The following is a 21,347-nucleotide window of genomic DNA, read 5'->3' as shown; positions in this document are numbered from 1 at the left end:
GAGGTGGACGGCAGCTGAAATGGCTAAACTTTTTCCATGCCCCTTTTACTCTGTGCTGGTGGAGCCTGTGGAAATTCTGAATACGGAGTCAGCCTAGAGCAGTCCCACTTCCTGACGGCTTGATTTGAAAGAGATTTAAAAAAAACAACAATACGTGAGCTCTTGAAACTTCAACCAAGATCCAGGGCTGGGAGGCTGTGAAGGACCGTGACTCGTGGGCAGAACAGAGCACGACAAAAAAGGATACCTCTATATTTATTTCAGTCAACAACAGTTTCAAACATGATCACGCGAACTTCAAAAAATGCTCGCGTTGACGAATCTTTGGGTGCTAAAAATGCCGCCAAGGGGCTGAGCACAGCCAGTCTTTGTGACTTAAAATATTTCAAGTTGCGTAAAAAGAGAAAAAAGTACATGTACAGCATTAGTTATTCGAGGACGAGCCTTCCTATGGAGCCGAGTGGCTGCGGGATTAGCTGACCGGAAACAAACAACAACGTTCTATGAAGTAATGGGTCAGAAATTCGTACAAAACATGGCAGCTCTTTTCCCTTTCTCTGAAACCACCCAAAGAGGAAACATCATGAGTATATAAATATTTACAAACTTCTAATCGACTCCAGGTTTATGACAATTGGGGGATGTGAAAATCTACGTAAGGTGAAGCAAGACGGCGCTCGGGTGACGGAAGAACAGGTATGTCACCTACACCTGGGGGAGTCAACCTGTGGTCCTCCAGATGTTCATGGACTACAATTCCCATGAGCCCCTGCCAGCAAACGCTGGCAGGGGCTCGTGGGAATTGTAGTCCATGAACATCTGGAGGACCACAGGTTGACTACCCCTGGCCTACACGATTGTTCCCCAGGCCCTCGCCGTCCCAATCACCGTGCAAGGACCGTTTGGTCTCTTGATGGCTGACCTTACAAAACACGACTTCAGTTTGGGCCAATCTCGGATTTGGGGGCAAATAAAAGTGTAAACAACCCATTATTAGGGACAATTCAGCAGCCTCCATTAAGGAAAGGGAGGTACTAAATGTGCACATTAAAATATTTAAAACAAGGAAGAGTGAATGTGGAGAGAGAATCGTCCCTGACGCCCTTCCTTGCCTCTTCAGGTTTCTGCTCAGAGTCCTGGCTTTAACAAAAAGAATCAAAGGGGAAGGCAGAATTAAGCCGGGCTCAGCGAGAAATCGAATGCGACTAACTTAATGCTGTTCCTTCCCTTCCTATGGTAGAGAATGCAAATGCAGTGAATGCCGGTGAACTTTTAGACGTTTCTCTTCACAGAAGCGAGAGAAAGCAAAAGGGAATAAAACGTTACTGGGGGGGAAATGTCCTAGCCTTTACAGTAATTTTTAAAAACATTCTTACAATTTCTGATTGAAGACCCATCCAGCCATGACAGGAGTGTTCGGGGAGGGGGTTGCTCTTTGCTAACTTGCCTACAATATTTCATGAATTCATCATCACCCTTGCATAAATACTTAGTGGTCCAGAATTTATGGCTCACTGCACGCATGCGTGGGAGCAGAAGCACACAGGCGCACAGTGCTATCCTGCAGTACTGCCAGGTGTGCACACATGTTCTGCCACAGGGGCCAACGGCAGCTCCTGCATCCAGATGTGCGGGAGGGACCCCAGCCCCCCCTAAGTTCCGCAAGACCCGTTCTGGGGAAACCACCGGGGTTTTGCTGAATTACTTCAGAGCCGCAATGCAGGAATCCGTGAACTCAGCTTTTCTTCACGCTGCAATGGCCTAACTCTACTTTGCAAACGTTACATCTAAGAAATCTGGATGCAAGATAAATATTGTAAAAAAAAAAAAAAAGAAATCCAACAGTTCACTGTCGTAATTAGATAACCACAATGAAGCGGAACCTTTGCCCTAAGGAAATCCAAAGCAGAAGCGGAGCTCTACGACCCAAAACTAGGCGCACGGGAGGATGGGAGGGCTTGGATTCAGCACGGGTTTCCAGGAGGGCTATAAAGTGCTCAAGAATTCTTTGACCTGGAAAGAAAAAGAAAAAAACAAAGTGCCAGACGTTAATTCTTTTGAGAAGCTGGGAATCCCTGCTGTACAGCAACAGGGGAAGTGGGCTCCAGTGACTTCTGAGAAAGGCCCCATAACCCCCGGGGAGCTCTTGTGTAATCCCAGGATTCCACAGAACTCCCAACCCAGCAGGGCTACCAGAACTTAGCTATGACTTGACACCATTTTGCATTCCATTTAACCAGGGGTAGTCAAACTGCAGCCCTCCAGATGTCCATGGACTACAATTCCCAGCTTGCTGGCAGGGGCTCATGGGAATTGTAGTCCATGGACATCTGGAGGGCTGCAGTTTGATTACCCCTGCATTGAACATTACTGGGCACAATGAGATGCCCATGCCTTGCATGTCCTTGCCAAACATTTAGCTTTTATGTGGACTACTTAGAAGCACAGCTAACCTTGATGGCCCCAACTAGTCCGAGAAGTTAAGCAGTACTTGGACGGGGGACCCCCAAGGAAGTCCAGGGTCTCTAAAGCAGAGGCAGGCAATGGAACAAATCACCTCTGAATGTCTCTTGAAAACCCTAAACGAATCAGCTGTGCCTTGATAGCAAAATGACAAGGGGAGTACAGGGTAAACCAATGTGCATTGGTAGATGGTAGAGAGCTCCCAAGGTGATGGAGAATTATAATCTACCACAGGAGAGGCTTTAAAGGGGGGGGGGGAAGCTTCCCAAAACACAGGGATGCAGAGCCTGTCTACCTCCAGATGACCCCAAGCAGGTTCTTGCGTTAGGACTAGAGAGGTTGCTATAACACCCACCCACAGATCTCCAGTCTGTTCTCAGATCTTGGCCATGGGCACCAGAGGAGCATCTCTTAGCATACATGGGATGACTATGATGGTCAGAAAAGCAAAGAGCCAATGTTCTCAACCAGATTTTTTTTTTTTTTGCTTACCTTTTCAATCATATCTTCATGTTTGTCTTTGTTGCCTTTGAAGTCTTCGTTTACATCCAGCGACAGGACTGGAACTTCTTGCAGGTAGTCAAAGTCCGTTCTGCAAAGAGATTAGAGAGGGGTTCTGGGAAACTAGAGACACAGGAGGATTGCTCATACATTACGGAGGATGCACCAGTAACCAGCATCAACTTGCATACACTGTTTCGTAAGAATGAGCCAGCCCATATTCACCTGACAGAGGAAACTGGGGACAAGCCCTGGACCCCGCCTGGTGGAACGCTCTCCTTAGTGAGATCTGAGCAGTCCGGGGTATCAAACAATTCCAACGATGCTGCAAGATGAAGCCGTTTTACCAGGAGCTACACTTGGGGCCAGGAAATCAACAAGATGCTGGCCTCACCACCTGAGAACCATCCATCCAAAATAATCCTCCAGAAACACTGACTAACCCTCCCCTTGGGAAGACTTTAACAACAATGAGGAGGCAACTTTTAACAGAATTTTAAAATTTTAAACTAAATTGATAATGGATCAGTGCTTCATTGCATGTCTGTAATGTATTTATAATGGAATGTTTTTAGGCTCTACCCTCCCTAGGGAAGGCCTGGAAATAAAAATAAAATAATTATTATCATTATAGATCAATGTAGATTTAAAATCACATATTCAGTGGTACACCCGTTGAAGGTAACATAATTACTCACTATATGCAAGTTCTCCACCAGCAGACACAGAGGCCTTGGGAAGAACAGCGTTATAAAAGTGAGTAACTGTCAAAAGATGCAGCTGAGAAATGTATATATAAGCAAAGAGCAGCGAGGACAGAGACTTAGCAGATGAATTCTAAACAAAGAAATGTCAAGGCTAAGAATCTTCACTGCTATATATGTTCATGAAAAAGAATCCTAAAATTAGGTTCTGTGTCCAGATTTGAGAAGGGTAACTATCCGGTGACTGTGCACTTGGGACACAGAGAAGACAATGAGTTGGTTGAGAGCAAGCATAGTACTGTGGTTAAGAGAGACAGATTCTAATCTGGAGAACTGGGTCTGATTCCCCTGTCCTCCACATGCAGCCCGCTGGGTGACCTTGGGCCACTCACAGTTCTCTTAGAGCTGTTCTTGCAGAGCAAGTTTTTTTAGAGCTCTCTCAGCCCCACTTACATTACGTGGTGTCTGCTGCGGGGAGAGGAAGGCAATAGCAATTGGGGTATTGAAAAGTGAGATATAAAAAAAATACCAGCTCTTTTTTTATACCCCACTTTTCACTAGCCACAGGAATTCCAAAGTAGCTTACAACCACCTTTCCCTTCCTTTCCCCACAAAAGACATCCTGTGAGATAACTGGAGCTGAAAGAGCTCTAAGAGAACTGCTCAGCAACAACAGCCCTACGAGAACTGTGACTAGCCCAAGGTCACCCAACTGGCTGCATGTGCAAGATTTGGAAATCAAACCCAGTTCTCCAGATTACAGGCTGCTGCTCTTAAACATGACAACTCGCTGATGAGAGATGCTTGTTAATTTTTACTGAGTTTTGAGTCCCCAACGGATTTCTGTCCAATCAGAAAAGCCGTGGGATGACACGGGCAGGTGCTAGAAACAGACGACCACGAAGATAAAATTACCGCAGCGTCCTGTGCTGGAGCCAGCTTTCGTGCTTGTAGTGAAGCTTTTCCAGATATTCTATAGGAATGCTTTGTTCTTCATCTCTTCCACGCACGTAAATCCTGTTCAAGCACTTCTAAAAATAGGAGACAAGAACGAAGAGGAATGTTCAGAGCGAAATGGAACTCGGTTGTCTCTACAAGGAAAAAACCAACAACACACTAGATTCCTCCTTCAGGGAAAAAAAGTTGACAAGAGCTGGATGACACCCAAAGAAGGGCCACCAAAGATTGTCATAGTGGTTGGGCAGGTTCCTAGATTCCCCACCCTCCATTGTGCTATGTACTCAGCTACCCTAAAGTGAGAAAACCTTATGCTTAAATGGGAGGGGGAGGGAGCATACATATACATACCAGGACACAAAACACAGTATACTGACAGGCAAGTCAATCACCTGACCATTAGCAAAAGGCTAATGGAATCGTCTGCCATTTGCTTTCGAAGGAGAGCAAGGACCAGGGGAAGGGCCAACTTCATCTTTCTAATGACCCCCCTCCTGCCCCCAACACTCCCACTCACTTGGCTCCTACCCTACCAACATTCAGGCCCCATGCCAAAACATTTCTCCTTTCTTACGTCATTTTTAACTTATGTTTAATCCCATCCCTTTCAGCGGTATCATGGCCAGCATTCCTTCTAAGTGCTTTTACAGTTACAATTTTATAACTTCTGCTCAAATGGCGTTCTTTGCTGTTTTTATACCCCTTCAGGGTGCTGTACAGCTGAATTTCATTGATATTTTTATTGATGCATTTTATGGTTTTATTTCTAAGTATCTTTTTAGCTGCCTCCACCTTTACTAAACCACTGACAAGGGTTAATACACTACCTATAACGTCTATTTCACGATAGGAGCAATCTAACAGAGAGGAAGGGCTAACAATGTCTCATCAGCTCTCATTCCTGTTACAGCTCAGGTCCTTTTTCTCACCTCGGGGGTCGCTCGGAGATAAATAATACCATCCAGATGAAGCCTGGATCCAAACTGCTCATTCATCCAGTTATGCCAGTCTTGGTATATAGTCCATTCTGTTTCGTTCATACAGTCAGACTCGTAAAGATTAGATGCAAAGATGTACCTTAATAACAACAAAAAAAAGAGTATGTTAAACTCAATATAATCCTGTATTCTTCCAGAAACTGCATATATTAAAAAGGAAAGAGGTGAAAATGATAGAAAGCAGAAGCTGAAGGGATGACTTAGAGCGAGTCAGATGAAACAGTTAGAGCAGTTTCTCAGTGGAACAGGCTTCCTCGGGAGGCGGTGGGTTCTCCATCTTTGGAGATTTTTAAACAGAGGATGGAGAGCCATCTGACGGAGAAGCTGATTCTGTGAAGGCTCAAGGGGGTGGCAGGTGACAGTGGATGAGTGAGAAGGTTGTGAGTGTCCTGCACAGTGCAGGAGGTTTGACTAGATGACCCAGGAGGTCCCTTCCAACTCTTGGTTTCTATGATTCTATGAAAGCCCATCAAATTGTTTTAGCACAAACAGCATGAAATGACAGCCGCAGCATCAAACCAGGAGTGGGTGAGTGAAAAAGAAGCTTAGCGGCTCCATTATAGTTACAGAATAACTTCCCTTTGGGGAGAGGGTCAAAGTCCAAGTACTTTCTAGAACAGGCTTTCTCAGCCAGGGTTTGGTGAAACCCTGGGGTTTCTTGGCAAACCTGGAAGGGTTTCCCAAATGGGTGGGATTTAATTCATTTTTAATATATTTTTAAAATATGTTAAACATTTATTGGTCATATCAACCTATCCCCTTCTCCCAATAGCCAGTGATGGGCCTGGAGGGGGTGGGATTGGGAAGGGCCCTGGATGGGAATGCCCATAGCTATGCTTTCACAGCCATAGTCTACACCAGGGATGGGCAAACTGTGGCCCTCCAGATGTCCATGGACTACAATTCTCATGGACACCTGGAGGGCCACAAGTTTGCCCACCCCTGGAATCGCAACACTTCTGGGGTTTTTTGAAGCCTGAAGAATGTTTCAGGGGTTTCTCAATGGTAAAAAAAAGTCGAGAGAGGCTGTTCGGGAAGCATCTTAAACTGCGAAAAGTACTTGCACAAGACAAAAATCATACCTGTCGCTATAAACTGATCTCTCAAAGAAAACGACGGGGTGCTCTGCCTCTTTGAGCTTCCCTTCAAGAGATTTCAGTTGGGCCCGGATTCTGCTCAGGCAGGCGTAAGTCTGGAAAGTGAAAGACCATCTCTCCGGCTTCTCGTACATCATCTGGAGTAAGTTACCGCCGCTCCTTTGCGAGGCCGTCAGCTCCTGCTTAGAACACAAAACAAGCCAAATACCACATGTTTTAGTGGCGGTCTCTTTTCCCTTCTCAGGACTGCTCTAGTAAAACAGAGCTCCTTCTGATCCACGTTACCACTTTATTTACTTACAGTGTGGTGTAGTGGTTAAAGGGCAGTGGCCTCTAACCTGGAGAACTGGGTTTGATATGCTCTAAGCTGGGCACAAACATTCCAGGAAGGTAATATATTCTGTTGGTATTCTTGTCAAAGACAATAATTTCAGAGGGTAGCTGTGTTGATCTATGGTAGAAGAACTAGATCCAAGTCCAGCAGCACATTAAAGACCAACAAGATGTTCAGGGGATAAACCACTGTGGCTCTCCATATGTCCATGGACTAAAATTCCCATCAGCCCCTTCCAAAGCTTCCTTTGCTAGATCTGAGGATGCCCTTAAACAACAACAACAACTTCACAGGAAAATTCCAATGTGAGATTGCGGAATCTGAGTTCATTCACAAGTTCAGAAGAATGCATACACATATGCACCCTTGGGGCTGAACAGGGACATGGGGTTCTTATCTCGCTACAGATGCCAATTTTCTGGCCACAAGCATTTCCTCTTTGCTCTAATCAGGCAGATGACAACATGCATAGTACCTCTGCATCTTTTACAAGCATCCTCTACAACACCCCTTCTACTTCATGACTGATTTAAAAAAAACCTCACAGATAGTCCAGCATAAGGAATGGCGAAGGGAGCTTTGACTATCAAAAGCTGATACCCTGAAACATTTCTTGGCATCTAAGGTTCTAGTAGACTGAAACCCAGCTTCTTCTAGTGCAGACCGCCACAGCTACCCTCTGAAGCTACCTGAAAACCCTTCTGGTTTCTAAGATGCGATGGGACTCAAATCCAGCCATTAAAGAAGAACTCCGTAATGAGTGTGCTTATGGAATATATACTCTTCCCTCACCTTGAACCCCTCTGCCCCCAAGAACAGGTGAAAGGAGCCGGTGACGTATACATTTGATAAAAAATCAAGCACATTGGAGAGAACTTCTTACCAGCATTGTCGGGAACCTGAGTGACCCCTGAGCTCCCCTCATTGCCCAAGAACCAAAGCAGCAATGCATGCGGCATCTTTAAGATAAAGTCCGTAGCTCTACTGTCCTTGAATGGCCAATTGCCTGATGAGGAGCTGGGGGGCAGCCAGGGGTGGGGAAACAAGGAGATATGGGGAAGCTGGGATGCTGGGGGTGGATGGGAATTGCAGCGACAGCTTCCCAGAGGGGTGGAACCTCCCAAGTGGCTGGCCCCACAAAAAGCCAGAGGGAAACAGGGCAGAAAGGGCATGCCAACTCTTGCTCCTGAGTTTGAAAGGAACAGGGTCGGGTGAGAGGTGAAGAACCCAGGGTAAGGGGAGTCTCATTCCTGCTAAGTCTGAGGCCTGTGGAAGGGTACACAAGTGCCCTCTGCTGGCAAGGAGCTGCCAGTCTTGGACAGCTCTTCTCCAAATAACATCCTAAGAAGCGAGGAAAGATTTGGAATGCCAACAACAGTATTGTAAGAGAGCCTAGGGCTTTGCTTTGCTGGTGCTTAACATTCACTGGCTTTCAAGACGTTTTACTCCAAAGGCCTGCAATGTAGGCTGGGAAAAAAGGGAAAGCTCGACTCTTGGTTTCTTTGATTCTTGCACTGAAAGAAAGTTTCAACTAAAGCACAGCTGCCCGGCAGATGTTGTCTGCCTGGTCAGAGGCGAAGCAGCAGCAGCTGTCGGCCTGACGCCTGGAAGCCGCTGTGACATCTCTCCCAAGCGTAGGCAAAGAATAAGACGGGCAGTCCTGACGCTTAAGAAAAAGACATCTCCCAGCCTTTTTAGCTAAAGAGATAAGGTTTCAGTTGCTTGTCATGAAATTTCCGAAAACTTGGCTGCTCAGAACTCGTTCTCAATGAGGCCAGCAGGCACATGAAACCATGCGCGAGGCAGAACGTCTCTGAGTGCAATATTATGAGGCAGATGCTTCCTGATGACGGAGGGCTGGTAACACGCATTCTATATTAGTTATAATTATTATTATTTTTCTAACCTGCCCTTCCCATAGGGCTCAGGGAGGGTAACATCAATTCATAAATATATTACAATTTAAAATCACAATTTACAATAAAACAGTTCAAAGCAATCCATCTGCCACTAGTGTATCTTAAATATTGCATATACAATGTGAAACATTATTATTATTATTACTACTATTATTACTATTGAGGGTATCTTGGGTGGGAGCAGATGCTCCTTCCAGTAAAGGATTTTTTGGGTTCTTCTAGGGACACCAGCTGATGAATGATCCCGAGGACAGATGCACTAACAGGCAGCAGTCCCTCTGACTGATCACTGAAGCTAGAAAAGCTAAAACAGCAACTTTGAACTTGGTTCCTTTTTAGACATGTTTTCTATGCCTCATAGGCTTTGCTGCTGAGGAAATCTCTTTTTGAAACGAGGATTTACCAGAACCTTGTTCAGCTTTCAGGATCAAGCAATGCTTGAAAGAGACATACTTGTCCATGGATTATTAAACATAAGAGACTTTTGACTTACCCTTTCTTCATTGACCTCCTAAAGACACAGATTCATATTATGGCCACATGGTTCCTTGTTTCTTTCACTTTGCTATATTGTTTTTGTATTCTCCTATAGTGCATCTGTCCTACTCGACCACAGGCCTGGCAGAACAGCTGTCTTGCAGGCCCTGTGGAACTGATTATCTCAACTGGCAAAGCATTCCACCAGGTCAAGCCCAGGGCTGAAAAAGGTCTCACTTCTCTGGGGCTGAGAACCCTGAACAGATTTTGGTTCAGGACTGTAGTGCTTTGGGAGGGGGGAGGATAAAGGGAAATATGCAGATCCACACCTTTGGCATCTATAATCAAGTTCATTTACATGGCTCAGGGAACGCCCAGCCACATCCATTCATTCGACCACGAGAGGGCAGGCTGGGTGACAGTTAAAGCAGTGATGTCATCAAAAGAGGCTTTTGTGAAAAGCTTTGATTAAAATGGAATTTCTGTTCCTCTTGGGAACAAATGGAATAGTTCTGCAATTTGATTTAGAGGGAAAGGGAATAGTAAATGTTAAGAAAAACAAGCAACACTAGTTGCAGGTTTCAGGGGGTAGCTGTGTAGGACTGCAGTAGAATAGCTAGAAGAGTTGGGTTTTATACAACAATCGTACAACAGTTTGTTAGATGGATTCAGGTGGGTTGCCAGGTTGGTCTGAACCCACAGAAAGCTTGACTCCAGTGGTACCTTTAGGATCGACACAGTTCAATTCTGGGTTTAAGCTTTCATATGCACACACACTTCTTCAGATTCATTTTGAAAGGAACCAAATCCCATAGAACTGTGAGGGCTCCAAGTTAAAACCAGAACCACCAGAGGCTGAAATGTGGCTGTTTTCACCTCTTTGCTCCACCCCACAATTGATGGCATCACAAAGAGCAAGTTTTCCATTCCCTGATCATGTAAAACTCACAGGTCATACCTCACAATCATCTTGGCATGTTTGAACATTACACCATCTTGCTACGGGCTCAGGAACAACGTCCCACTCTTCTCTGGCTTGCTTGAGAATATTCACAAAGGTAGACTTCCCTGCAGCTGTAGAGGAAAGGACCATGCTTATGTCACACATAAATTATTAAAATACATTTAAATGGGAGCATACATATATCATTTCAGTGTTGTTCCAGTAGGGTGGCTTCTTGGGTAGGGGGGCTAGCAGTTTGAATGGCCCCTGCACATTTCAACTATAAGCCTGGTGGAACAGATCTGTCTTACAAACTCTGCGAAACAGTTCGAGGTCCCACAGGGCACTGATGTAAGTCAGCAGAGCGTTCCACAAGGCCAGGCCAGGCTCAAAAAGGCCTTGGCGAGTTTTATTTCTTTAGGGCTGGGGACACTAAGCAGATTCTGGTCACTAGAGTGTAACAGTCTCGGGGGATACAGTGGGAGCAGCAGTCCCATAAATACGAGGGTCTCAGACCATTAAGGCTTTAAAGTTTATATCCAAAACCTTGAATCTGGTCCAGTCTCAAATCCAGAGCCAATGCAGCTGGTAGGGCACTGGGTGGACATGTGCTCTCCATAAGGTCCCATGAAGGTTTCAGGTATTTCAAATATGTATTTACACATCTATTTAGAGGGCATACCCTGCATTACTTCAGTGGCTTAGGGTAGTTTATACTATTCTGAAGAGGGCGAGTACTATTCTCTTGCATCCCTTACTATTATTTAAAACATTTGGATGCTAGTTTTCCACCTGATTAGGGTCCTCACGGCAATATCAAAACATGGGATGACAGTCAAGTCTGGTGCAAGGAATCCTTCCTGGGAAGGGAGTCCCAAATTTTTGGCAACCATGACCAAGAAAGCCTGCTCTCATGGGAAACTTCAAATAATGAGTGACCAGAAGCAAAGCCGCTGAAGAGAACACATGACCTGCGAAGCGTAATAAAGCTTATTTAAAATTACAACTTTGACACTAGCTTAGAGGTGGGAACCGATCCTTTTTTTGCTACTGGGACTCCTGATCAATTTGACAGGGGCTGCTTTCTTTCAGCACCAATACAAAAATGGGGAATGCTCCCACTGTCGCATTTCGGCTCGCTACAAAGCTGCTGTGCCAGGGAATATTTGAGGTAAGATGGATATCATTCATCGGCTGTAATTGTTCTAGCGCCATCAGGACTTATGACTGTTAATATTCATTCCAGGTAGCATTTAGAAGAAACAGGAAAAACTGGAATACAGATCTATGGAGGCACTCAAACCAAAAGCAAATGTTGCTGTCAGCAGAGGCAGCACAGAGCATTATGCGAAAGGCATGAAGCATCTTTAAGAGGTAACATATTAAAATGATGTCACTTTTCTCTGAGTTTGCACCAGTAATTCCTTATTTCTTGTTTATTGCAAGCCATTTGTAGAATGATGCATGGCCTCCTAAACAAAAAGAAGAAAACACAGTAGGGAGAAGGATACGGTTGGCAGGTCCCTGCTAGCCAACCATGGGGGATGGGGGGAAGGTATTGCTGACACATCCAGGCTAGGCAACTCTGAGAATTTTGGGGATGGGGCCTACGGAGGAAAGGGACTTTAGGCTGCAATGCCATGGTGTCAGCCCTCCCAAACATATGTGGAAGTGATCTATGCAGTGGTAATGCTAGGGGACATGAGACCCCCACCTACAGGCTGCCATCCACAGGGAAGGATGAGAAGTCACCCCTCAGCACAGTTTTATTCAGGTGGGTAGGTGAGTTGGTCTGACGCAACAGAACACCTTGAACACCAATCGAGTTTTATTCACGGGAAAAGCTTCCACATGCATGCACACGGAATCTTATCTCTTATACCTCACATAAAACTTTGTTGGTCTTCCAGGTGCCACTGGACTCAAAATTGTGAATTCCAGGAATAAATTCTCACGCGTTTTGCAAATATTCCACCATCTCAGAAACTGAGTAAGGTGAGGCATACTTATTATTAATAGGGCATTATTAATTATGCCCTATTAACAAGAAGGAGCCTGTGGCGTGATTTCACTCAGGCTTCCATTCATCACAAGGGATGAGGCAGCAGTCCCCCCCACCCTGCGCCTCTCCAAGGAAGAGCAGGATTAGAATCCAGTACAGCAAAGGGGGACCTGGAGAGCCTCCAAGACGCACCTTTCCTGCAAGCCTTTGTCCCTCTCCCTGCCCAGTTTTTATCCCGCCTTTCCTCCAAGGAGCTCGGGGCAGGCTGCGGGCTTCTGCTCCCCTCACCACAACCCCGCGAGGTAGGCTGGGGGGGGGGGAGAAGCCGGGTCTCCTCCGTCCCTTTTCCGTTCCCGCCAGGGGCCGAGAGGGAGCGCCTCCCGCCCGCCCTGCTTCGCCTTACCTATGTTGCCCTCGATGGCGATCTTCTTGATGCTCTCGGCCCGGCTCCGTTTCGGTGGGGTCGCCATGGAGACCACGGTGGCTGGTACCCGAGCGGCCTCGAGAGACGGAAAGGGGGGAAGGACAAAACAGGGGCGCTCCGCGGGCTTCGCGCGGACTCCCCCCCTCAGGCCCGGCGTCTTCCTCGCGCGCCAATCTCTCGTTTGGCGCCGGCGTTCGAACGGGGCGCGCGGCCGCTCCGGATTGGCTACGGCGCGTCGTGACGTGCGACCGAGAGTTCCTTCCTGTGCCTCCTTCTCTTCCCCTCTGGGTCGTCAATGCTTAATTTGCATATTTTGCCGGGTCTCGACCCCACCCCTCTCCTTCTTTTTCTTCTGCAGGCGGCCTGTGATCTCCCTACGGGTGCCTGAGAGGGTCAGAGCAGCCTCTCGAGACCGCGGACGGACCCCAACCTGCCTCTCTTCTACAGCACAGGCGGCCGCCTCCCGATCGGAGAAAGAGACGCCGGCTTAAAGGTGCCTTAATCAAGCGCCGAGCTATGGATGGAGCCGCAGGGCGTGCTCGTTGAGCCGCGAATGCATCGATCGGCATGGTCGCCTTAGCAACTAAACTAGGATTTTTTCCCCCCTTCCTAGGCCGCAAATTCATCCTTCCGGGCTTCCGTTGCCAACTTTGGGTTTAGAACTTCCTGGAGGTTTCAGGATGGAGGCTGGGGGCGGGATTTGAGATGGGAACCCCTTCCTGTGCGTCATGTGGGTGCAATGCCATGCCGCCCGCCCTACAAAGCGGCCTTTTTCTCCAGCGGACCTGATCTCTGTCGCCTGGATATGCCGCTTCTCCAGGTCTCCAGGCCACACCGGGAGGCTGGCAACCCTAAGGGAGGCTCTGGTTTTTCGACCCCCTCTTTGATGAGATTGCACTAAGCACAAACTTTCCAGTTGCTGCATCTTTTTTGGGGGGAGCTGCTTCCCTTGTTTTACCTGCACATGCCACACTCCAGGTGGGGCTTGGAGATCCCCCAGAATTACTGCTCGTCTCCAGACTACAGAGATCTCCTCCACTGGAGAAAATGGTTGTTTGCGAGGGTGGACTGTGGTCTTGTGCCTAACTGAGGCCCCTGCCCTTAGAACGAGGCATGCAGATCTCAGTTGTGGCCACAGTGCTCACTGAAAGCCACAATAGGTCTGTTCTGTCGGAATATGCAATATCTGCAGTGTGTATAATTGAACAGAATATAAAGGGTGTCCTGCAGGGGGCATTAAAGGAGATGTATATTTAGCATAGATAGAACAGAAACTTCCGAGTGATTTTCAAATTATCTTCTGCAGCGTTCTGATTGGCGCAACAAGAGACTTCCTCCTTGTTTGACACTTTCTCCCCGCTTGCCTCCAGAACAGTGAACAGAATGACTGCAGCCAACAGCTAGCAGTCTGTCTCTTTCTATATAATTGTTTCTCTTCATAAATAAAAACTCTTATTCTTTAAGCAGTCTAGTGCTTTACTTTTCTCTGCATGTTTAAAGTCTGCCAACATTTCTACCCCCACCCCCAAAAGACAGGACTTTCAAGTCTGCTGCTGCAGCTGCAGGAGTTTGAGGTGCTTTTAAGCACAGAGAGCATCTGAAAAAACATGTTGGGTTGGATGCTAATGAACATTATCAGACCATACTGATCTAATTTATGCAAAATATGCAGCAAACACTACCTGTAAACACAACTGGAAGAAAAGCTACAGTAAATGAAGCGAGAACAATCAAGATAACTAAGGAAGCTGTTGCCCAGGCAACCTGAGCGTGGCCAGTAAAAGCCATGAATCCAAAAAGACTCACAGAGCAAATGGTTTTACACATACAAACATGGTTGGAAGTCCAGCCAATTGAAGGCCAAACCTTATTATTGTCTACTTCTCAATTCATTGTGAAAAGAGGCCTACTCAGGTTTTTGAATGGGAGCAGCAGAATTCTTCAAGCAACAACAGACAGGAACAAAGAGCCGCGTCAGGTGAGACCAGATGAGACCAAAAGAGGAGTCAGTGCTTTTGGAAGCCTTGCCTCTTGAGGACTTTGATGCTATGCCAGCATTCCAGGGTCACGAATTAAAGAATAGGACATCAGGTTTATTTGATTGCTACTCCATTTCCTTGCAAATACGAATGATCACACATTCAGGTGAGATGATTTACACCAGTGCTTCTCAACCTTCCTAATGCCACGAACCTTTAATACAGTTCCTCATGTTGTGGTGACCCCCAACCATAAGTGTTCTTTCACAAGAATTAAACCGAAACTGACCATTGGCATGAAGATCCATGGTTCATGATTGTATATAAATTGTTTTTCCCCCGGGGTTTCTCAGTTCAGTTCTGCCTCTTGTCCCACCATGCCGATCTCGCTCTTTTCCGAACGCTATCTTCAGCCAAGCTGCTCTCCCTGCCTCGACCCCTGTGAAATGGTCATTTGACCCCCAAAGGGGTCCTAACCCCCAGGTTGAGAACCTGGGGGTTCTCAAAAAGTGACCTGCAGGTAGAATATTTCCATGTGGACGATCACAGTCGTATTATGGAGGTCCACTGTCAACATGTTAGGATGAGAAATGATCAAAAAAGGCAATAGTGGTCAAACATAGCTATTTATTTTTCTTCTTATAAACAGCATTCAGTTCTTACCGGAAAAAAAAAGCCTAGAATTTATATATTTTTTCATCCCATCACTTACAACAATCTGTATACATTATTTACATCTCTCTAATACAACTGTTGCAGATTTTCAGACATTCAGTTTTGTTTAAATCAAGAAGCCTTTTTCATTTAAAACAAGTACTGATCAATCATGACTACAAACTGAAGTGATATTGGCACAGTCTGCTTACAGTACAGGTCTCTGCATTGTATTTGTTGTATTTAAGCCTCTTGGGGGGGTTTTCCCCCCTCCAGCAGTTTTGAAATACTTGAAGAAGCAGACATGTTAAGGTTATAACATTGCATTTGAAGTGCCCTATGTTTTTGGCCTCGCGCTAGGCAAGGCTGGGCACTGGGTTTGGGGAGTCACCGGGTGAACTCCACGCAGGAAGGCAAATTTCAGATGCAGCATAGAACCTGGTGGTCTGGGATGAGAGATGGCAAAATGAGCCCAAGCACAAGAAAGATAGTCTGTAAGAGTATTTCTACAATCGGCAGAATCAAGGTTTCCATAGGCTGTCCTGCCTCAAAGTGCAGGCTAGGAACACTAAGGATTCCTTGCAAACACTCTTCATCATAAGACTGTCAAGCGTATCCTGGAGATGTTTAACCTTGTCTCCCCCAAATCCAGAGATTCTTCCCCCCACTTCATTGCAACCCAATGTGGTATAGTCCAAGCAGGTTTACATCTCAGTTCTGCAGATTGTATAAAAGTAGTTCTCAGCCAGGGGCTGCTAGGACTGTACAGACTACGTTGGGGAACTATTCTTGTTCCCGTGTGCTTCGACTGTCAGCGCAACGGATTGGTCTGTGTGCTTTTTTTCTAGCCTCTCTTTCTCACACTGCATCTAAGAGCCACTCAGCAAGAACTGAGGTGTTCCATCCCCGGTCCCAATTTAGCAGGGCTACCACAGAGCCCCTCCTCCCTAGGCATGTCAAAGTGATTCTGATGGCAAATATTTAAGCAACACAACATCTGCAAATGAACGTATTCAAAACGTCGTGGAATCAAATGACCTCTCAAAAGACATCTGTGTTCCCAAATGACAAGTTATACATGTATAAAAATAATGAGAACAGTTTAGTGGCTATAAAAATTAATTTCCCCCTAAAAATACAGCAATCTATGAAAAACTATTGAAACAGTTTCCGGGGAGGGGTGAAGAAACAGAAAAAGCATTTTAAAATCTGAGCTATTCCCTCTGCAGTTTTAGGAGGGAACTGTATTTTTTTTTTTAAGGAGGAAACTATGTATACATCTGACACTGACAGAAATAAAACATCAAATAAATTTTAATGTAAATGTTAATATCTCACTTCTAAAGTGGCTAGTGGTTCTAGCAATACAGTCTTGGAAAAAAACCCAAATTGCCTATCCATTAAAGAAATGCAATGCAAATAATAATGAGAAACCCAGGCACGCATTTTTAAAAAAATTGGCAAACCTGCCTTCATTTTATGAATTAAAAAAAAAGAAAACTGGTATTTTGTCTATAATAATATAATATTCCAGGAAAAATGAAGACATGTTGGTTGGTTGAAGACATTCACTAAGCCCAATGTTTTGTTTTGTTTTTCCTTTTCGGATGGATATATGCAGAATCAAGGCAAGTGTCGACGGAAAAGAAAAGAAAAATCGAAAGGGTAAGAAGAGTCAATAGCAGCAAATAGGCTTTTGCCTGGGAAGAGAACTTCAACGAAAGATTTCACTTCCAACGTAAAATCAACAAAGCCTCTGATTTACTATTTTAAGGTTAACTGCAGGTATTCTGAGTTGTACGTTGCATAGTAGGCAGAGGAAGAAAACTTGGCATGCACTCGCCAAAGGGACATTTGTCCTTTCAAAAATCTCTCTTTGAATTAAAATTTAAAAGGAAAAATAAAGCCGTTCTCTCTAAAGCCCAGTTATCGCAAATAGCAGAATGCGAGGCTGTTTTCATGTTCGTGCTATGAGCATGGAAACCGATGTGAATCTGGAAACTAGATGTACAATGTCCTGTGGGCAGGTAACAAAAGCTCCGCCCCACCAATGTAACCTCTGCATAAAATGAATCAAGGGCCCAAGAAAGTACAACAATGGACTTACACCTATCTTGATGACTGACGTTGGGGTCTGCCCTGTCATCTCACTCTCTCAGTGTTACCAACCCTATCAACCGACAAGAAGGAACACAGCCGTAGCTAAAATCATGGCAAAACGCTTTCAGGCTGTTTGGAAGTTATAAGGCTTTTCTTTGAAAAGGAAGTAGAAAAGTGTTAAAACCCGGCTGGCTGTTGATTAGAAAGGTCACCTAGAAATGTAGCCTGTTCCCAGTGCTCAGCAGTCCTGAACATCTGGTGTTTGATATCAAAAAGCAGTCAGGTATTAAGCAAAAGTATCCCTTTAAAATGTGGGGGGAAAGGAAAAGTTCCCAACAGTGGCTTTGATTTTAATGATACTATGCTGTTCCGTCCTCAGGAAACTTTACAACTGAAAAAAAAGACCAGGCTACATTTAGGTTGCTAATATTAACATGCACTTCTGAAATCTGGACGTAATTTGGAGGGGGGAAAATCACTAAATCAGTAAAGGGGGGATACTCATTCCAAATGCTGAGCTACTCTGTTCAGTGCATCAGCTTTCAAGTGTAATGCGAAACAGCAGAGTTTAACCAACAACACTTTCAAACGGTGATCTCCAGACTTTTAGTATGCAATAGAAAGTTAGCAATGAAAGCAACTTGAGTTTTGTATTACTGATTTTTCCCTTTAAAAGCACATGAAACCTTCTAATTCTGAAGAGTGACTATAACCCCTAACAGAATGACATCTCTAGTCTTAAATTATTTAACTCAAGTATTATGCCAGTATGATTGAAGATCTAATTGCCACCCTAAAATTGGATTTGTGGAGTTCTGCATTTCTGGCAGAAGCGGCTTTAAAAAAAATTTGTTAGGGAAATTTTAACAGAGCGATCCTATGTAGAGTTACTCCAGTCTAGGCTAACTGCAATCAATGGACTTAGTCTGGAGTAACTCTGTATAGGACTACACTGTGACTTAGAAGAAGAAACTTTTAAGTTATAGCTATCCCTACTTATGAACTTCTCAGTCATATATTTGCATTCCCAATTTCAGGATTGTGAACCAGACTTCTATGGGCAAAAGTGACATATTAAAAAAAGAGTGTATTGTGCCCCTTAAATAACATTAAAATTGCTAATGGCTCCAAGTTTGCAGTCCTCATATAGAATGCAGATTCTCCATGCACCAGCTCCCTAATGATCAAGGTTCAGAATATGAAAAATAGACCTCTGCAATGCAAAGGCCTTCATCTCTATCCCCAAACTCTTATGGTTAAGTTGCAAACGATTTGAGGTCAATTCAAAAGCTACACAGCGTGCAGGATCACTGCTAGAATGGCAAGACTCGAAAGAATGGGTCTGAATGCAATCCCACTGACACCACAGATATACAGAGAGCTGAAAGGACAATAAAATTGTTCAAATATTCCAATTTGGGTGCATAGTCAATGAACACTTGTAAAGTGTAGGCATCAGGATGCTATTTCATGAGGTGGACTTCCAATCACATTCCTCCCGAGAGGCCATTCATAGCTTTCAGACATTAAACAGATACCTCAACAACAACAAAATTATTATATTTCAGATGTAACGACTAAGCGCTGAAGGAAATGCCAAACGCCCAGGAAAGATCTGTTTGTACACAGAACACTGAATAAAACTTGACAAGTATTAATGTGCGAACCAGGGATCTTGATTTGCACTGCAAAGAGTCCTGAGTTTTCTCATGAGGGTCCGAAAACAATCGTTTATAAGTCACATCGGTGGTTGTTTAGAAAACTGTCTGATTAGACAATACTGACTCTTCCTCAGTTGAAGGGGCAGGGGGATAAACAAGGTGGGTAACAAAATCTTAGCTGAATCTAAGAAATGGCTAAAATTAAACCAGAAAAATTCCCAGTTGCACTGTTCCGTGTAAACTGCTGCTGCGTTTAGGTACAGTTCCCCTGTACGCCAGCAACTGAGAGCTCAGAATGGAGTAGGCATGAGGTTGCTGGAACAATTAACCTCTGAGGCAGTTTCTCTTGGGAAACAGCTGAAGAGTTCCCTTATCAAGAGGACTTCCTTAGCTTACCATTAAAATGAGGCAAGAATGGCATATTTCTAGGAAAGAAGATGGTTAGTTACTAACTTCCCCTTTCATCTTCACTTGATTCTCCTACAAGTCTGCTGCTGTTTTTTTTTGGGGGGGGGGATTTTGGGGCTGGGTAGGAAAACCTAACAGAACAACTCAAAACTTCATGCAAACCACCAGAAGAAGAAGAAAAAAAAACACAGGACAGTGGGTGACCTAAGTTAATATTGTCAGAAGAAATTACGAGCTCGAAGAAAGTGGTTGACCCCCCTGCTATTCCTTGGTCCTCTTCCTTTCTCTCTTTCCTCGCAGGGCACCCTTCCCTGCCCCTGGCCACCCACATTCACTGCGAAAGGCATTGCTTTGATTTAAAAGCTGGAGATCACCAACAGAGGTTATGGCTTGCTTCTTTAGAAAAAATTCTACACATATCTATCTATAGATCTATATTTATATAACAAGTGTTAGTAAATATCCTGGGTGACAGTAGGTGTTTTCATTTCCAGCAATGCTCTTTGCTTATGTGCTTTGTACCTCAGAAGGAAGTCTGCCAAGGCACTTGGAGAATAATGTTTACGTCTCTACAGGACTTTCCGAGAACGGGCTGTGAACGGCAATGCAGAACCCACGCGGCTAGCAGTGCCGCACTGCCCAACGAACACGTCGTCGTCGTTTCAAAAAAAATCTTTTACTCAAGGTCTGCTTTAAAAATATTACACAATGGACGAGAACAGATAACCGTTTACTACGTGTGCCTCACTAAAAGACAAGAGATCCTCTAATAAAAGCACAAAGAATGGGTCTAGGTCGCCTGGATTTCCCCCCCCCCCTATTTCTCCTTTTAAAAAACCCAACAAAACAAAATCCTCACACAACCAAAAAAAAGAAAAGAAAAAAAAAAAGAAATTAAGATTACAATTCTCCACACTCTTGCTCATGAGTGAGTCCCACTGACTCAATGTGTGTGTGGAGGATTGCAGCCCATACCCCTTACCCACCACATGCTTGCTTAAAGATACGAGTGATTTGTACAGATCCGAGTTCTGCTTATCTGTCCTTTGAAGTGAGTTTTTCAATCAGTTCTTGGAGCGGAGCAAGTTCTCTTCTGTCTATAAGGTTAAATTCCTGAGGAGGGGGATAAAGGCAATATGGGTGTGAGATATTTAGCAGAACAATCACTGGTCAATAGCATTATTGTAATTAAAGTAACCGGGGGGGAAAAACTATCCAAGTTGGTGTCGTGGTTAGGAGTGCGGACATCTAAGCTGGCGAGCCAGGTTCGATTCTGTCTTCCCCCACATGCGGCCAGCTGGGTGACCTTGGGCTCACCATGGCACTGATAAAACTGTTCTGACCGAGCGGGAATATCAGGGCTCTCTCAGCCTCACCCACCTCACAGGGTGTCTGTTGTGGGGAGAGGAAAGGGAAGGTGACTGTAAGCCACTTTGAGAATCCTTCAGGTAGAGAAAAGCAGCATATAAGAACCAACTCTTCTTCTTCTTCAGTAATACCAGGGCTCTCTCAGCGTCACCCACCTCACAGGATGTCTGTTGTGGGGAGTGGAAAGGGAAGGCGACTGTAAGCCACTTTGAGACTCCTTCAGGTAGACAAACAGCATTGGTCACCCTGATGGGCAACTTCCATTGCCAGCTGGCGTGAGGCAGGTCAGCACTGCTGGTGTTACTTGATCTCACAGCAGCGTTTGATAGAGTCAACCATAAGCTACTAGCTCACTGCC

At 45.0% G+C, this 21,347-nt stretch overlaps 2 protein-coding genes across 3 annotated transcripts in view; both read right to left on the bottom strand.

Moving 5' to 3' along the window:
* Positions 1-239: 239 nt before the first annotated feature.
* On the bottom strand, positions 240-13,301 carry DCK (deoxycytidine kinase). Of its 2 annotated transcripts, none has more exons than XM_077301156.1 (8): positions 12,799-13,301; positions 10,409-10,524; positions 6,706-6,902; positions 5,555-5,702; positions 4,584-4,699; positions 2,956-3,055; positions 843-2,013; positions 240-725 (listed from the first exon to the last, which is right to left on the bottom strand). In XM_077301156.1, exons 1-7 carry the CDS (start codon positions 12,863-12,865, stop codon positions 1,987-1,989), a joined length of 771 nt encoding a protein of 256 aa, XP_077157271.1. In that variant the 5' UTR covers positions 12,866-13,301; the 3' UTR covers positions 240-725; positions 843-1,986. The 2 variants fall into 2 exon arrangements, with proteins under 2 accessions (XP_077157271.1, XP_077157272.1); XM_077301157.1 differs by having other exon boundaries at positions 6,706-6,899; positions 12,799-13,297.
* Positions 13,302-15,405: 2,104 nt separating this feature from the next.
* MOB1B (MOB kinase activator 1B) overlaps positions 15,406-21,347 on the bottom strand; it is a 46,226-nt gene continuing 40,284 nt past the window's right edge. Inside the window, exon 6 of the mRNA XM_077301155.1 lies at positions 15,406-20,734. Within this exon, the coding sequence (XP_077157270.1) occupies positions 20,657-20,734 (78 nt within the window). The 3' untranslated portion in view covers positions 15,406-20,656. The remainder of the gene's footprint in view (positions 20,735-21,347) is intronic.

The sequence above is a fragment of the Paroedura picta genome, chromosome 10 (assembly GCF_049243985.1).
Source record: "Paroedura picta isolate Pp20150507F chromosome 10, Ppicta_v3.0, whole genome shotgun sequence".
In the NCBI taxonomy this organism is placed as follows: domain Eukaryota; kingdom Metazoa; phylum Chordata; class Lepidosauria; order Squamata; family Gekkonidae; genus Paroedura; species Paroedura picta.
Note: the sequence above shows the minus strand (reverse complement) of the source record. Positions and strands in the feature narration are given on the sequence as shown.

Bases quoted from the DNA above. Each gene is read 5' to 3' on its own strand.
- DCK (XM_077301156.1), bottom strand. From the start codon at position 12,865: ATGGCGACCCCACCGAAACGGAGCCGGGCCGAGAGCATCAAGAAGATC. The intron at 5,703-6,705 runs GTATGATTTTTG...GTTGTTATTAAG, and splicing joins AGATCAGTTTATAGCGACAG to GTACATCTTTGCATCTAATC. The intron at 2,014-2,955 runs GTAAGCAAAAAA...TTTTCTTTCCAG, and splicing joins ATGAAGATATGATTGAAAAG to GTCAAAGAATTCTTGAGCAC.